This window comes from Erythrolamprus reginae, chromosome 7, assembly GCF_031021105.1.
Source record: "Erythrolamprus reginae isolate rEryReg1 chromosome 7, rEryReg1.hap1, whole genome shotgun sequence".
Taxonomy (NCBI): domain Eukaryota; kingdom Metazoa; phylum Chordata; class Lepidosauria; order Squamata; family Dipsadidae; genus Erythrolamprus; species Erythrolamprus reginae.
This window is the reverse complement of record NC_091956.1, coordinates 13820693-13839666: the sequence shown is the minus strand read 5'-3', so window position 1 is coordinate 13839666 and position 18974 is coordinate 13820693. Positions and strand designations below refer to the sequence as shown.

Below are 18974 nucleotides of genomic sequence, written 5' to 3'. Positions count from 1 at the left end.
ACGCGCAGGGGCAACATGTGTGGGGGCTGCGCATGCATGGGGGATGAAATTGGTGTGGGCACGTGCACGCTTGCTAGCATACACAGATACACCCTCTTGGCACACGAACCAAAAAAGGTTTGCCATCACTGGATTAGACCGTTTTGTAACATCCAGGTTTTGCTTATTGCTATTAAAATTCTTTTAGATGAAAATTAAGCTCATGGATTGTAGCATAATGTTGTGAATTATGTATTTGTTGTGTGCTTTGTTTTCTTTTGTGGGCAAACACAAAAATGTCCATGATAATCCATGGGTAACAATAAAAGTTGTGCTGTTATGGACAGAGTGCCACTTACAAAAATGTGTGCGGTGCATGACCGTTTATAGATATTCCCGTTGCTACGGTTGTTGAGATTTTCCAGAAAATTATTCCTTTCTATGTTGAGCTTTGTCAGCAAACAGCCAAATACAAAAATGTGTGTTGTGCATGTGAATAATAGATGCATTGTTAAATTTGATGAGCTTTTGAGTTGACAAATGCACAATTGTGCTACTTTTTTTTGTTATTGTTGGTTGCATAACTGCCATGTATGCTGTGCCTGCATAGAAAGAGGTCTCAAGCTAATGGAGGATTTTTCCCTGTGAATTCACGAGCATTGTTAAAACTGAATATATTTCACATTTCTTCATTTCTGGGTTCAGTTCTCTGCTGCTTGTTCTAGCAACATTTGGCTTTAGAAATGTTTTTAAGTATTGCTTCTATAGTAGCCTGTAGAAACACTTACAATAATCCACTCTGCATGTTGCACGATAGTTACTACCTAGTTTTGTTTATCATTGACTATCTTGCTTCCAAGCTTGAAAATTAAGAAAGCAATAATTTTGAGTTTCAATAAATAGTGGAAATAGTTTCAAAATGTCTCAAGTTTCCTTTGGTCTGGACTTAAAGACATTTGAAACATTGTAAGTGAATGTGCCAATTGTTTCACAATTTGTTTCACAAATTTGTTTTGCATCAGCTCCTTTTGGGAAGGAGATATAGGTAGTCCTCGACTTACAAGAGTTTGCTTAGTGACGGTTCGATGTTACATTAAAAATTGACATGACCATTTTTCATACTTATGACTGTTGCAGCAGCCTCCCCGTGGTGATATAATTTACATTTGGATGCTTGACAACTGATTCACATTTATGACAGTTAATAAAGCTAGTGTCTCCACCGGCTTTATTCCAATTCTGATTCTCCAGCATAATGTGTGTTTTAGGATGCTTGGAGAAAAATACTGGTTGAGGTGCAAGTGGTGGGATTAAGGAATCAGATAAGAGAGGGATTCATTTTAAATTGTTAAGATTAGAAATAGGAGGTGAATGTGTAAAATGAAGAGTAAAAGCCAAACCATAATTATAAATACTTGTGAGCTCAAAGGTTGGTTATTTTCATGATTAAAATCTGTTGTTTCATTCCCTTTCTTTCTTCAAACTTTAATGCTTGAACAATGATGCTGAAATAAAACAGCCAAACCTTTTTTTTTTAATGGCAGGATGAATAAGCACATTGAGTTAATATTTACTTATAAAATGGGTGCGAGGGACGGGTATTACCAGAACTTTAAACAGTGAAAGCCAACTAATATTAATAGAACCAACACGTTAAAAAGCAGCAATGAAAATATTCTTTCCACCAATATCAATGTTCTACTTTTTATAGATTTTAGAAACATTACGAAACAAATTGTATTCAAATGTTTACATACCCGTGGCTGTCTAGTCTAATATTTCCAACAAAGTCATAGAGATGTCTATTAGGACTCTCACACTCAATTTTGCCTGAAAGTCTGACCAAGTTGTCAATGTCTTTTATATCAGCAGTCAGTGGTAAGCCCTGTTTGAAAAAAAGTTTTGATAATGGGATAATGAAAAATTAAGAATAAGTAACAATACAATCTTATGATTTCCTATATATGGGTGTTTACATCTATTTATTAATTCATTAGTTGCATTTACTGGTAAATCATATTATACCGTGTTGTATATAAGCAAATTCATCCTGCGGTTAGCTTCAGTTTTACGAGCTCTTTTCCCCCTCAATTCCATATAATTATGAAGGTATTGAAAAACGCATTCATTTTTATTTAAGAACAAGATGTCATATTATTTAGAGCAACAAACTGTGCCTCATAAAAATTATTTATATGAAGCACACACAGAATCTTATCTCTATAATTAAGTCTGTATTTTTAATTATGATTTTAAGTGGTTCATAATAAAATTAAAGGCAGAATGGAAAAAAGATTCAGCAATATCACTCTAAGTCTAAGCCAAATACAAAATGCATGGTGACTGATTAAACTTGCTAGTTGCTAATAACTGTTGATAGTTGCCACAATTCTATGCACGGGTGATGTGACAAATTTAAGACAACTAAAAGCAAAATTTCAAATACTGTATTTCTTCTCTGCCCTAAGCTGTGTTCACTCATTTCAACCCATGTATATATCTACCTTTGCGCTAGCCCTAATTATTTATCAGCTGGTAATGTATTTACATTTTAATTATAGATTTTCATTTTAAAAATCATGTTTCTTTCAATGTATGATACTGTCTTCTCATTTTTCTTCCTCCCTCCCTCTTCACCTGCAGTGCCCAATTTCCCATGTCAGATTTTTCATAAAACTGAGTATAAAATCAAATGCCTAATAAAATTGAAAGGATTGAGAAGACTGCTAACATAAAATTGAAGGGTTATTAATTTTTATGCCTGCATTCTGAAAATGCACACAGAAGGGATATATATTATTAATATTTTACAGGTAAAACCAGGCTTTTTTTTTTTAAAAAAAGTTTTCTTTATTTCAATACAAACATACATAGACAAACATTTAAAAAACATTGGACAATGTGTGACAGTCCCGTTTCTCATTTCCTATTGCGATATTTCTATTATCATTATTATTATTTTATACATTAAATACATTATATTATATACAGATCTTATATAGGTATCTCTTTTGTCACACTTTTAACCAATCCTCTTTTAATTCCTAATGTTTAATTTAGTTGACTCTGTATATATATTTTTCCCCAACCAGCAATATAACTTATTTCAACATTTATAATACAGTATTCTGATTCATCTTTTTCTTTTATCTCCATTGTTAATTTGTCCATTTCTGCAGAAGACATTATCTTTTTTATTAAATCTTCTTCAGTTGGTATACTTTCGCTTTTCCATTGTTGTGCAAATATGATTCTCACCGTTATTATAGGTAATATTAAATAAATTTAACATTTTTCATATTTTTCATGTGTTATTCCCAATAAGAAAAATGTGGGCTTTTTTCAGTTTTCCTTTCCAATATTTCTTCCAGCCATATTTGGACTCTGTCCCAATATTTCTGTTTTATCACAACGCCACCACATCATAATAGGAACCATTCTTTCCTATACTTCCAACATCTAGGTGAATATTTCTTGTCTATCTTTGCTAATTGTATTGGTGTTATGCCACCCATAGAACATTTCATACCAGTTCTCTTTATATGCTGTGGCTAATGTCAATTTTTTATTTTTTATTCTCCAGTGTAGGTGCTAGAATGGCTCTAGAAATAATTGGAACTTTGAGGAATACTTGGACTGATTTAAACCCTAATCCTAACTAGAACCTTGACATTATTGTTCTCCAATTTAATCCACTCTTTTGCCCAAGTAAGAACGGCAGCCTTATAATATCCTTTCCAATCAGGTAGCCTTATTATTTTGCGGGGGGGAGTGGGGGTTTGGTAAAACCAGGTTTTTAAGAATGTGGATTCTTCTTTTTGTAAGTAACAGACGAACATCAATGGTATGCAATACACTTTGGATCAGTGCCTACATCTCGAGGACTTAAATGAATGTTCCTGTCCCTTAATGCATTTTTTTTTTGCTCTTTAAGCTTCTGCTTCACGCTGTGAGCTATGCACTGCAAATTATCTTGCAGCAATATACAGTAAGTTAACAGAGAGGGGAAAACTTCTTACCTGACGTATTTTTAAATTAGTTTCGCCATCTAAATTTGATGTTTCAATGTAGCACATAGCTTGCGGTTCACTTATAGAAAAGAGAAGATCCATTTTATAAATTAAGCAGTCCAGAATCTATTTTCACTGAAATACAACATTGTTCTTTAGTTTATGTTATTGTCATTAAACAAAATATGAACTAGTAATTTATATTTTCAGAAAATGTCCCTTAAAATATGTAAAGAAAATGATTCGTATTGACTTCATTAATGAGTGCTAGAAATTCACTGATTCCAGATCTTTTTCTATTAAACAGAAAAAGCAAGCTAAATAGTTTGACAAGAAACTAAGCTTGCAATCCATAGGTTTGAATAACATAAATTCTCTAGTTTTTTTAAAATAAAGTAACACAAAATAAATACTTATGCAACATATAGGAAGTCCTTGACATATGATAGTAATTGAGCCCAGAATTATGATTATAAATCATTGTAATAATAAAGAAGGCAAGAAAGTGACTGTGCCCAATTTTATGACTTTTGTGGCAGTCATTAAGTGAATTTGGCAGTTATTAAGCAAATCTGTTTTATCCAGGAAATAACTGGCAAAAAAATGTCAAAAATCATGGTGAACATAATTGTAATTGAATGTATTGTATTGTAATTGGCTTGTAATGAAATGCATTGTATGAAAATATCACCATATCTCCCAAAATACATATAATGTTTATCTTGCATTTATGTCATAAATATATTTAGTAAATGTTGAATATTTAGTAAAGTTGCAAAGCACGTCCATATTTAAACAGGAATTTCTTCACTTTACATTTGTTTTAAAGGCCAGTTTTTCTGAAAATGTAATTGACTGATTACAAATCGGCATGCAAATTATTTCAGTTTCGGTATATGAAACATATTTAAATCCGAACATACCGCATATGATTTAACAACTATACACTGTGTTTGCAATCCTTTACACTTCTTTCTAGGATTACTCAATTCAAATCAGTTTAGTTCTGAATAATCATGTATGTATAGGTGCGGCATAGATTCCAGGCCATCCAAGGTCAAGTCTTGGATTACAGAAGACTTCCCTTCAATGGGTTCAGCAACATTATTTATATATAATTTAAAATAAGAGCTATTTATCAAATTGGGTTTACATTTGAGTGACTATTTACTGAAGAATATTGAAAATAAATGAGTGGAACATCAAAGATCAGGAAAATATGTTTCATTACAGAAATTAATATATTTTGGCATTCATCTCTACAATCAAATAAAATTAATGAGGTCAAACAAAATGCAATCCAAATATAGAATCTATATAAAAACTGCTTTTATTGAGGAAGCATGCTGTTCATCAACAAATCCAAATGCATGCAATATAAAGCATGCAACATTTAGGCCTGTGTTGTGGGTCCTCTATAATTCTCAAAATATATTTAAAAAAACCCATAAAGTTGTCTGTAGTATGATTTATGATCATGATTCACTGATTTATATCTATATTTCATATTTCTAGACAGCCCATCTTCCTCATGGGAGTCAAGTTTAAAATGTTAGTATCTACATAATAACTTCATCAAAACAGTTTTAGTCATTGGTTTATTTTTAGAGACTAAATCTGGAGGTAGATCATCTATTTTTATACTAAGCCTCTTGATTTATAAGTACTGTATGTCTGATTATTTTCAGTGGAATTCATGCTGAAGTACATGGGTGTTTAACTGCACATGTGGCTTTAATAATCATGCAGATTAGAGGACTGTAAAGCACTGTAAAGTGGTATATAAGTCTTTGTGCTATTGCTATTATCTTAGACATTCCCTTGTACTTCCATTTGAATGAATGTTTGTACATAGTAAAACATTCTGCAATCTGTTCACAGCAGAATTCCTTTCTGCCTTGGTTTAATAGAAGGACCCGGAAACACATTTATTCTAGAATGGATTAATTCTAACCTTGTGGACAGACTGATGAGATCAGCTGGGAGATGCTCCCCATTGGTCACCTTCACTATTTCCCCCACTGCAACCTTTACCAATTTTGAAATAATAATTATAACAGAATAATAAATAAAAGAGAAATCAAATAGATTAAAAAAGACAGAAAGTTGAAATTATTATATAAAGTGTGTTAAGAAACAGTCTTTCCCCCCTGCTCAAAATCTATTTAATTTGGATCAGAAAAATGTGTTATTTAAAATATTTTTAGAGACAGCAAAAAATAACCCTAGCATGTGGACATCAAAGCGTAATTGTCAAGCACTGGGGAAACCAGGAGATTCAGGCAATTCAAATAAGTATAAAGATTTATTGCAGGCTTAAACTCTCTACAAGAATCTGAGCTACTAGCAATCAAGGGAAATGAACCGGAGATAGGAGAGGCATTCAAGGTGGGCTAGACTTAGATCTCTTGGGAGCGCACAGGGACTCGTGACTGATGACATGTTTGACCCCTCCCCTCAGGTTCAATCTGGTCATTTCCTACAACAGTGTTGGCGAACCTTTTTGGTACCAAGTGCCGAAAAGGAAGCGCATGTACATGCACCAGAACGTGCCAGGGAGATGATGTCCTGGTTTCCGGTGCATGCATGTGCGCTGGCCAGCTGGTCTTCACGCGTGCATGTACACCAGAAACCAGAAGAGTAGCCGCCCGGTACGTATGTGCATGCCGGGAACATCATCTTCTAGTTTCCGGCATGCACGCTGGCTAGCTGGTCTTCGCGCACCAGAAACTGGAAGAGCAGCCACCTGGTGTACATATGCGCACTTGCTCTTCCAGTTTCTGTCACTCCAGCATGGGTGAAGACCAGCTAACTGCTGGTGCACCAGAACCCGGAAGAGCAATGGGCAATGGCTCGCGTGTCCAGAGATGACTCTGCCTGCCACTCCTAACCCTGCCAACAGTCCTACAGTAATACAAATTCATGATATTAGAAAGGAAACAGAGCATAATAATGTATTCTTTAACTTTAGCAAAATAATAAAAGAAATTTGAAAAAGGAATGGAGGGAAATTTCTTGGTTTCCTTTTCAGATGCTAAGAACTGCTTTAAGAGATTTAATAAATACTGTAACTCATGGCTGTTTTACAATCCTAGAGAAGTGCGCCGATATGTCTAGAAATTCAAATTGAGCACGTCTACCAGGAAGGCATGATTTAGAGAGTGGGAATCAAATAGCCATTCTATGAGCAATTTCCTCATACAAAATAACAAAATAGAACTTCTGTTGAGAAAGGAAAAGCCTAAACAAGAATTGCGCATGGTAAAAATCTTCAGGCAAGGGTGCTAATCTTGCCTGATGATTTTTACTATATGCAATTTAAATATTTATATTTGAAGATAATGACCCAACCAAATAGATTTTGGGGGGAAATGTTTCATATATTGAGTTGTCCAAGGAAACACAGATAAACAAGATTAAATTTCACAGGGATGGAATCTAGTATTTTGAAATATGAAAGCATGTCTTGAGACTAAAAAATAATTTAAAACACTATATTTTCAGGAAGTTGTCAGTAACACTTTGTAATGATTTAATATTAAGAAAACATTGTGTCCAAAATTAACATTTTATTTTCAACTGATATATTTGTGAGATAAATTAAATAAAATTAGGAGGGAAAGCTTCTGAATTCCAAACTATGAAAGAAAATATAATCAGATGCATTGGAAAGCCCAGCACTTTATTTATTCAAAGTAGGCTTCCTTAGGAATAATTCATGTATCCAATATTCCAGCAGTTCTAAACACTTGTTTATTCTTTATTTCCTTGGTGCAATTATGGAAAAAAGTTGGAGAGAGAAAACAGACTCTATTCTGGAAGCATTGATGGGCATCTCTACCTTGATGAGAGAAGTACAATGTCAGCAGGTATAAATTCTTTGCCTTTTATTAAAACTATATCTCCAACATCTACCTGAAAGAAAACTGGGAATTGGTTAATGGTCTGAAACTAGCAGAACGATCCTTTCCTTTACTGTATTTAAGTACACATTGTGCAATAAAAGTAGTACATGACTTGTATAAGAGGTTTTAAAACTGTAGGCATTCTCATCTAAGTATTATTTTTCTCCCATTTAACAGAATGACCACATTTCTATTTTCATTTTGTGAGAAAAAGTGATCGGTTTTGTAACTCGGTATGAATACAAAAGACATCTTTATACTACTCAGCCAGCTCTTTGCTTTATTTAGATCATATTACAGTCTTGACAGATTTAACTCCAAGAGTTAAAAAGCTGACTTCAACAAACAAATTTTACTAAAAAATTATGGGCTTCTGTAGCACTTGTGTAATAACAAAAAATGTAACAATTTGGAAGGTGTTTTCTCTTTTCATAAGAAATAAAGTTTATACAGTATAGAATCTGTCAAGGCAAATACTGAGAGAGACACTCTCTTGTAGCCATATAAAATTGATTAGTAGAGTAACTTGAGGAATTTCTACTTAGAAGTAATCCCTACTTAGTTTAATGAAATCGGCTTCTATGTGGGAAAATATAGATTTACAGTTGTCATGAATTAAAAATATCTAAAATGAATTTGTATTTTAGTTCTCCAGTGGTTATTTTTCCAAGTAAATACGGTAATTCATAACGAAGGAAGGCACTTATAAGAACAATTAGAGCACTATTCTATGCTAAACCAGAAAAGTAATATTTTTAATTCTTTATTATAGTGCTGTTAGCACTACGGTTACATTTACATGTTTAAACAGATAAGATACATGTGCATTTTGATTTGATTCATTTGATTTGATTCAATGCATGGTGAGAATCCAGGATATTTGCTAATTATGCTGTGTGAAAATAATTAGGGTTGAATTAATAGAATAGGGAAATGGCAACTTTGAGAACTATTGCATAGAATAATAAACTATTCTTTTGTCTAAATCGTCTGCATATCAGAGCATACAAATTAACCCTTCAGGGATCAAATGCACATTGAATTATTATGTAGGCAATAAAACAATTAATGGCAATTTAATCAGTATGATAAATATATAGTCAACAAAATAGAAAACGTATAGCAATTCTAATCCTTTTAATCCTACCGTACATTCAATACGGTAAACACCAACATTTCATTTATTCAGTGTAATTCACTGTAACATATACAGTGATCCCCCGATCATTGCGAGGGTTCCGTTCCAGGACCCCTAGCAATGATCGGGTTTTCGCGAAGCAGCGCTGCGGAAGTAAAAACACCATCTGCGCATGCGCAGATGGTGTTTTTACTCCCGCAGCGCTAGCGAGGAGCCGAAGATTGGGATTCCTGTTTTAAAACGTCGCCGCCGGCATGGGCAGCTTGCCAGCACCCCCCCGGACCCCCAACCCAGGTTTGGGGGGCTGCTAGGAAGCCGCCCATGCCGGCGGCGATGTTTTAAAACAGCCGTGCAGCTTTCCAATGAGTTCCGAAGACAAACGTCAAACTTCCGCGTTTGTCTTCGGGACTCATTGGAAAGCCGCGCGGCTGTTTTAAAACGTCGCCGCCGGTATGGGCGGCTTGCCAGCACCCCCCCGAACCCGGGTGGCCGGGCGAGCAGCGAGCGAAGGGCGGGTGGCCGGGCGAAGGGCGGGCGAGCGGGTGCTGGGGAGGGCTTCTCGCCCTCCCGCCAGCAAGAGGGGGAGCGAACGGCGTGGGCAGGCTGCGGACAAGCCGTTTGCTCGGGCCGCTTCCCAGCTGAGTACTCGAGCGAAGCAGCAGCAGCGAGGAGTTTGCGTGGGCGGTGGGGAAACTCCTCGCTGATGCCCGCCAAGAGGGGGAAGACCTAGGGAAGCCGCCCAGCAGCTGATCTGCCCGGCGCCATCTACGCATGCGTGCCCATAGAAAAAAAGGGCGCGCATGCGCAGATGGTGTTTTTACTTCCGGGTTCAAAAATCGCAAATTAGCCGTTTCGCAATCACCGGGAGCGCAATACCCGGGGGATCACTGTATAAAGATTGAGATCCAGAGTTACATAATGGACAGTTTGACTTTCTGTTGTTAAGTGAGTTTTGCCCCGTTTTATTACCTTTCTTGTTAAGTGAATCACTGCAGTTGTTAAGTGAAACTGGCTTTCCCATTGACATTGCTTGGCAAATGTTTACAAATGGGGAATCATATGACCCAATTGATAAATGTGAACCAATTGCCAAGGGTCTGCATTTTAAACATGTGATCAAAGTGATGCTGCAACAACCGTGTGAAAAATGGCCATAAGTCACTTTTCTCACTGCTGTTGTAACTTCAAATAGTCACTAAATAAAACTCTTGTAATCTGAGGACTACCTGTAGGAGGTTATATCAGAGAATACAGGATGCTTTAATAATCTGTAATTTTTTTGGCAGGTAGTGAAAAACATTCTTCAGTGAGGGGCGGCATACAAAACTAATAAATTATTATTATTTTTGCAAAAAGATAAACACTACCGTATTTAATAACTTGACAACAAATATACTTCAGAAGAGCGTTTAACAAGCATTTTTGTACGTTCAATTCTCTGGATCTAAATGTATTTAAATTTTACAATGACAAAGCCACATACCTTTTCCCAGTGTACAATCTCCCAGGCTCCATTTCTCAATACTGCATCATGAAAGCAACAATAAAACCACAAATGTTCTATTAAACCAATAATCAAAATGCTTTTCTACTAATGTAACATTTGCTCCAAGATCCAATTATACAGAAATATTTTATGCAAAAAGAAAATACAAAACAAAATTGTGTGAAAAGTTTATTCTACAAAAATGCATTTTGTTACCAACAGAATTCTGAATATAAAACCATTCATTTGTACAAGTTTTTCTCAGTCTTTTTCTTTACTTTCTCTCCACCACCTTTTCTGGGTAAAGTGCTTTCTTTTTCAAGTACATACCCTATTTTTGGAGTATAAGATGCACTCCCCCACTCCAAAAGTGGGTAGAAATGTCTGTGCGTGTTATACAGCGAACGTTGCTGAAGCCCCCACCTTTTTGGCCTTCGCACGCTCTGTTTTTGGTCTCAATGCGTTGCGTTTTCAGCATCTGCACACTGTTTTAGACCATTCCAGGCTGAGGGGATCGCCACAGCACATTATCATTGATCGCCACCTCTGGATATGGTGTTTTCGGCTTCTGCACACCATTTTTGGCCTCTGCACATCACATTTTCAGCCTTTGCACACACAGTTTTAGACCGTTCCAGGCTGAGGGGGTGACCACAGCACAAATCCACCTCTGCCGCCAGGCATGGGGGAACTGAGATACTCCTTCCCCCTAGGCCTTTACAATTTTATGCATGGTATGTCTGTATGTATGTTTGGTTTTATAATAAGGGTTTTTAACTGTTTTAATATTGGATTGTTATATGCTGTTTTTATTAATGTTGTTAGCCGCCCTGAGTCTAGTGAGAGGGGCGGCATACAAATCCAATAAATAAATAAATAGATAAATAATAAATTGCTGCAAATCGCTGCCTCTGGGTGTTGTGTTTACAGCATCCCGTTTTTGGCTAGTTCCAGATAGTGATTGGCAGCAGCATCTGGAAGGGCTGAAAACATAATGCGCAAAGGCAAAAAACAGGGCATTCAGAGGCCAAAAACGTGATGTGTGGAGGTCGAAAACACAATGTGTGGAGACTGCAATTAGCTGTGGCGATCCCAGCAGCCTGCAACGGGTGTAAAATGGAATGTGTGAAGGCAAAAAACACAGAGTCCAAAAACATGACACACAGATGCAGCGACGGGCTCTGGCGATCCCCACAGCCTGGAACAGCTGATTGGCAGCATTCTGGGAGACCGATCCAACTGTCAATCAGCTGAACATGCTGTAATAACTACTGTAAGGTCGCTAGCCAGATGAATACCAATGGCTACTGGGATGCAGAGGCAGAAGGGTTTTTTTCAATGTGTGTTTTATACTCTGGAGCATTGTATATGCTGAAAAATATGGTAGTTTGTGTTTAGCTACCACAATTGGGACTGGCAACTCGGTGCTTAACAGAAGTGGTCATTAAGTGAAACCACAAATATGCTTGTGATCTCACATTTTACAATTTCTTGTTTATACTTTAAACTCCATCTAGGTTCATTGCCATGTAATGGGTGATCATACAAATCATCATCTAAATAAATAAAATGACAAAGTAAAATTATAAAAATAGCTTTATTCAGAAAACTTCATGACTTCATTTTTTCTCACTAAACAGTTAAAAAATGGTTGTATATGAAACTTCGTACCTTGTATTTCCTTTTTATTCACAGCATTATCAGCTTTCTGTCTTTTCTGAAACAAACCACATAGATTTTTATACTACTATTATAGAATACTTTTAATATTAGGCAAGTTGCATGTGAAAGTGTACTATGACTAGGTTGACACAACACGTATAACAGATCACGCTAGAGAAGTAGTGCCTGCATATGCACAAGGTATCACAATTGGTAATTTTTGTGTGATTTATACTTCATGCAAACCAAGGCAGAAATTTTAAATTTTTCATTTTTTTTAAAGTACTACATTGTCCAGGCAAACTGCAGAGAGCATCCTAAATTGGTGATTTGCTACAGGATTAATTCAAAATATTTATTTTTGTCAAAACATCCTCCTCTTGGCCAACAGATAGACAAATACTGTGATCTTTGGATAAAGAACAACATAGCAAGAGCTTGTTTCCATTATCCTCTAAAGATTGTGGTTTTAGTACCAAGCTTGGGACACAATTCTAGAACATTTGTGTAAAATTAGTAATATTCAATATACTTCTTGTCATCACTACATTTAGAAAATATTTTCACTCTGGCATCTTATAAATGCAATGGTTTTGTTTTAACAAGGGAAGCAAATCAGGCACCATAGTCCATCAAAGGACCTGTTGGACTCAACTCAGCCTGACTCTCACCCTTAAAAACAGAGGCTTCCAAGGATTGAGACAATAGTAAAATAATACACACTGTGTTATTCTATGTAAAACAAAACCCTGAACCTCACATTGACTGGGCACCTGGAAGCTGAAAATAAAGAAATAAGAGTTGTTGTGCACTGGGTGCTGGAGAGGACTGAGTAGACGGCCGAATCCTGCTGCATGGGAAGCAAACTTCAAGGCCTGCGGGAATATGGTGGGATGGAGGAAATGGACAGAGGGGCTGCATGCAGTATTTCTACAGTTCCTTTTAATGCCCAAAGAAGTGAAGAAATGCTGCAGCGGCAGTAATTTTGAAACTGAGTCGTAAGTAGCTTTTGAGGTATTTGCTGTAAGTTGCGGACTTCCTCTACTGAACAATCATACATAAAATATTTAAAATGCTTCAGTTAATAAAAAGCACAGAAAGTGCTAGGCCTGTGGGAGAGGCAGAAAATCTATAGCATTTCTGTTTATAAATTTCTTTCGCCTAAGGGCACATCATCATCACGTGTTGCATGTGTAAAATCAGAAATGCATCCTCCATAACAAAATATGAGAGATTTTTTGTTTAGCTGCAAAAAAAAAAAAAAAATCAAAATAGAAACATAGAAGATTGACGGCAGAAAAAGACCTCATGGTCCATCTAGTATGCCCTTATACTATTTCCTGTATTTTGTCTTAAGAGTGGATATATGCTTATCCCAGGCATGTTTAAATTCAGTTACTGGAGATTTACCAACCACATCTCCTGGAAGTTTGTTCCAAGCATCTACAACTCTTTCAGTAAAATAATATTTTCTCACATTGCTTCTGATCTTTCCCCCAACTGACCTCAGATTGTGCCCCTTGTTCTTGTGTTCACTTTCCTATTAAAAACACTTCCCTTCTGAACCTTATTTAACCCTTTAACATATTTAAATGTTTCAATCATGTCCCCCCTTTTCCTTCTGTCCTCCAGACTATACAGATTGAGTTCATGAAGTCTTTCCTTATAAGTTTTATGCTTAAGACCTTCCACCATTCTTGTAGCCCGTCTTTGGACCCGTTCAATTTTGTCAATATCTTTTTGTAGGTGAGGTCTCCAGAACTGAACACAGTATTCCAAATGTGGTCTCACCAGTGCTATTTACAGTGGGATCACAATCTCCCTCTTCCTGCTTGTTATATCTCTAACTGTGCAGCCAAGCATTCTACTCACTTTCCCTACTGCCTGACCGCACTGTTCACCCATTTTGAAACGATCAGAAATCACTACCCCTGGAATGGGCAGTTTAATGAAAACATTAAACTGGAGTTTCCATTGCTTTGACCACTTATCTAGTAAAGCTAAATCATTTGGCATATTACAGACGCATCCAGGAATATCAACCCTATTGCACACTTTAGAGTCATCGGCAAATAGGCAAACCTTCCCCCTGAATATACTTGCTTCACATCCCTTTCAATTTAAACATATATCTTATTTAAAGATGAGTATTTGTTAGAATTTATGAAGGAAACATTTTTCTACTTACAATATCTTCTATTATTTCTTTGACAGCTGCTACAGCTAAAATAAATAAGAGAGGAACCAAAGTTGTATACCGTCCTGTTGGAGAAACATCTGGAATTTGCTAAAACATAAAAAGAAAAGCACATTTTAATATCAGCACATTAATTGTATGAAAATATGTTCAATAAAATGTGATAACAGCAGAATCCACTTAAATGTTAATGAGGAAAATTTCTCAAATAGGTAACTAATAATTACAATGGTTATTTCAATTAATTATTATCTACCCTGCTTACAATTAACTGTTTCATAATAAACATTATATTATATTCATAATAAACATTCATTATATATTTATAATCACCAAAAATACATTCTAATACTGATAATAATTTGAGAGCTTTAGGCATTACTGATCCATTTGGAGTAAACAGTGAATTAAGGAGATTCACTCTTTGATTTCAAGTAATCTGAATTCCTTTTATTTTAATTTACATGATTTAAAAACTTGCCCGGCAATAAGTCTATATACATATTGCCAGGAAAGTTTTTAAATAATTTACATTATAAAATATTGCTGCCACTAATGGCTCATGTCTTTAAAAAAAACACTCCAGAATTTTTATTTACCCCAGAATAAAAATGTGTAACATGAAAATGTGTTAAATTTAATCTCATTACCCTTACAGTCTTTAATACAATAATTACAGTGTAGAATTAGAATGCAAATAAAGCCTGACCTGATATCAAAGGAGTCACATAACAACTTTCTAGCTGAGAATATTTTAGTCTTTTTACTTGTTATATTATGTTCTATAGAAACACTGATGCCAAAATAGGTGCCCAATTACAAAGTTCAGTCAGGAGGGGATACATTCATCATATGACAGATAAGAAAATACAGGAGTTGGTCTTTCCTATACATCATAAACACTCATTATTATACTGATCATTACACATGGACAGGAAGAACTGGTAAAGCAACTTTCAGTTTAAAGTTTAGTACAGCAATACATGTGATTTTCAGGAAACATTGCTTAAAATGATTTAGCAAAAGTGCTTTGGACGTCACTTGAGTTCAATATCTCTTCATTAATCATTAAAGTGGGGTGCCTTTTTTCAGATTTTTGGGCCAGTCTGAGAAAAGATGATGCTGTGAAATTGAATGCAACTCTTAAAGCATTTTTTTTCTCATAACTTGGTAAATTTATCAGGCTAAGTCCCTAATAAGTAACTCTGCTTCTGCAGGGCCCAAAAAATTCTTAGGAATCTTTTCATAAGAAAACTTAGACAATATATTTGTTTGTTCAATTTCCATGGCCGCCCATCCCAGTCAATCTTTCTGAGCGGCTTACAATTCAAAATATACCTTATCGTTTAAATTATTAAAGAGAGTTTAAAACAATAATGATGGGTGGAAAAAAATAACCTCGCCCTGGTTTAAAATTTCATTCCCTAAGAAGTTCTAAGATTTTATCTGAACTATATCTGAACATTGCATAATGAAATGCTGCAACTACTGAGTACATGACAATCTAATGACTTAAATGTTACTGGAGGGTAAAGGGAGGGACGAAGCAGAGCACTTACACACTTTCTTACCTGAAGCAATGCAATGAAAAGAAAAAAGGCATTAGCAGCTCTCCTGAACTGGGAATAGAGAAATCTAGGCAGGAATGTGATAACGTTGTATTTTGCAGTGCTGAGAGAGGAGAATTAAAAACACATGGAATTAAGGGAAAGACATAAAAAACAGATAAAATATGCAATCAGAGTACACTAAGAGAGATATTAAGAGTCAATGCGGCATTTTTATGTCTAAATACACATAACATCTTCCTTCTCCTTCTGTCTCCAACCCCTCCCCCTCCTTCTAGCCTTATAGTCTTATTTGTCTGCAAGAAAACAACCAAACTGAGAGAGCACCAAGGAGCCTACCATAACTTGTAACAAATCAGATATATCCCTGGGTGAAGTTTAAGGACATACATGGTTAAAGGAAGCACAAGCACCTCTATTTCAATGTGCACATAATGGTAACACATACACACAACAGGTCAGAGATAATGATGCAGTAGCAGAACAGTGCTTTGGCTTCCAATGGGAGTATGCAAGACAATTGTACAAAACTTTGATTACAAATACAGTACCTGACATGATTGCTACAGAACTTGGAGAATTGTGGTTGATTGATGAATATAGTTCTCACTTCCTCTTGATCAGCTAATGAGGTTTTCTCTGAAACATCATCTGTCTTCTCATAACCTACAAAATATTAGAAATCTAATATGTACATTTAAATTCTGAGATGATTTAAATAAAAACAAAAAGCATTTTTAAACAGTGATAAATGCTATTATATCATTTGTATTGATAAAATTAATCTTTTTAATTCCCATTTTGATTACCGGTACATTTTTTATCTTTTCCTGATCTGTTAGTGACATGCTGTAAAAAGCATTTAAACTAAATATTTTGATTTGACAGAAAAATTACATTTTATGTACTTTAAATGTTGCTTATTTATGTTTCAAGCTTAGTATACTCTGGTCAGGGACTTAGTTGTTAAATGTTTTATATACTTGAAACTTACAACTCCCAAACATTTTCAGTATGAGCCAAAAAAGGGCTTTTTATTATTTTAACTGCACACTATTGTTATATGTGCAGCTAAAATAATAAAAAAGCCAAGATAACTAAAAGCATTAAAATAAAAAGTGTCAATAATTTTGGTTACAGATAGCAACCAATATTACGGTAGGTAACATCACTCCTCCAAAGTCTAGTATAACCTCTCAATCTTAGCCAATCATGGGTTCTTTTTACGCTACGTCAAATCCTGGCCTCTCTACTTCCTTCCTCCTAACCCTTCCTTCTCGTGGAAAAAACACTTCTCTTTTCTAGCTGTTTTTTTAGCTGCTTTAGATCAAACACAAGACACACTCTCCCCCACATCCTCAACTGTTTCACAGCAAAGCTTTTCTGGACAATTTTGCTTAATAAGTTTGTAATGTCAGCTACTCTACTAGGAAGACTACTGTACAGGGTTGAAACCACCAAAGAGACCACTTCCAATGAGTCATTAATTTAATCTGTTGTGAATCAATGATATTCAGTCTTTTAAACTGAAATGAGCATGTTGGATTGACAGCTTATACCAGGGGAAGGTGTTCCTCCAATTACCTACAGTAGAAACAAAGCACCGCAGCATTTTAAGTTTAAACTGTCATTGTGCCTGCTGTAAGCTAGCATAGTACCAGGAATATGATTATGAATATGTGTGTACTGTAACCGATCTTCCCTGTCAGTTTGCAGACAGTTGCATATTACACAACTGTGGCTTCCAAATAACTTCCAAAAGCAAACTCATATAGAACACCTTGCCACTACAGTAACAGATGGATAGAATCAAGATCATGTGAAGTGTTAATACCACTTTATAAGGCCTTGATAAGGCCACACTTGGAATACTGCATTCCGTTTTGGTCACCACGATGTAAAAAAAGATATTGAGACTCCAGAAAGAGTGCAGAGAAGAGCAACGAAGATGATTAGGGGACTGGATGCTAAAACATATAAAGACCCATTGCAGAAATTGGGTATGCCTCGTTTAATGAAATGAAGGGACTAGGGGTGACATGATAGCACTCTTCCAATATCTAAGGTTTTATTCTCCAAAGCATCTGAAGGCAGGACAAGACATTTCCATCCAGGGGTGAAATGCTCCCGGTCTGCTCATGCCTATCGGTCATTGGAGAGCCGGTCGCGAAGGCAGCATAAGGTTCTGCCCACCCGCCTGGATGCTGCTATTTGAGTTCTTTTACCCTCTGCGCATGCACAGAACACTTTGCGTGTGCACAGAGGGTAAAAGAAACCAAATGGTGGCGTCCATGCAGGTGGGCGCGGAGCCTCGTGCTGCCTTCGTGACTGGCTCTCTGAGGACTGACAGGCACGAGTGAACTGGGAGCATTTCACCCCTGGTGGAAACTAAGCAAGGAGAGAAGAAGCCTAGAACTTGTTGCTGCTCAGGGACCAGCTGTGTCTCTGCTGGCTCCATGCCCGGAGGAGGATGACAGCGAAGAGGAGGGGGCTGAACAGTCGGACGGGGAGAGGAAAATCAGGAATGGGATGAAGGAGAACAGCATGAGAGCCCCGGGGGGGGGGCTCCCCCCAGCCAGTAGTTTGGAGTCATTAGGTGATGAAGCTCAAGCCGTCATTGACATGCGACAGAGACGGTCAGATCAAAGAAAGGAGCAATTAAAGAAGTATTATCAGCACTGAATTAGGAACAGCTGGGTTTGGGTGTGGTCAGATCAAAGAAAGGAGCAATTAAAGAAGTATTATCAGCACTGAATTAGGAACAGCTGGGTTTGGGTGTGGTCCTCCTTAGCAGGGTTTAAAAGGCAGGCAAGCCCTTGAACCCATGTGGAGTGTTATCAGTTTGGAGTTGCGTTATTGTGTCTTGTTTCTCGGCGTCTCTGTTCCTGGCTTGTGGCCCAGCAGCTTTGGAAGACCCGTGGGAGGTGTAGGTCTGCTATCTACAGCCTCGGCTTGGCAGCAAGAATCCTGTATTGCTGCATGGACTTTTGCCTTTGTGGATATATCTGAAGATACAGCATTTTCCTGTT

The 18974-nt window shown here is 36.5% G+C and overlaps 1 protein-coding gene across 3 annotated transcripts in view; it reads right to left on the bottom strand.

Moving 5' to 3' along the window:
- The window catches only part of ATP8A1 (ATPase phospholipid transporting 8A1), an 84023-nt gene that overhangs the window by 51872 nt on the left and 13177 nt on the right, over window positions 1–18974 (bottom strand). For 2 of the 3 annotated variants that reach the window (XM_070757022.1, XM_070757023.1), the window contains exons 2-9: window positions 16497–16611; window positions 15949–16048; window positions 14369–14467; window positions 12190–12235; window positions 10516–10556; window positions 7831–7904; window positions 3999–4068; window positions 1737–1864 (exon numbers count right to left, since the gene is read on the bottom strand). In XM_070757022.1, the coding sequence (XP_070613123.1) occupies window positions 1737–1864; window positions 3999–4068; window positions 7831–7904; window positions 10516–10556; window positions 12190–12235; window positions 14369–14467; window positions 15949–16048; window positions 16497–16611 (673 nt within the window). Of the gene's footprint in view, window positions 1–1736; window positions 1865–3998; window positions 4069–7830; window positions 7916–10515; window positions 10557–12189; window positions 12236–14368; window positions 14468–15948; window positions 16049–16496; window positions 16612–18974 lie in introns of those variants that run through there. The other variant, XM_070757024.1, reaches the window with a different exon arrangement.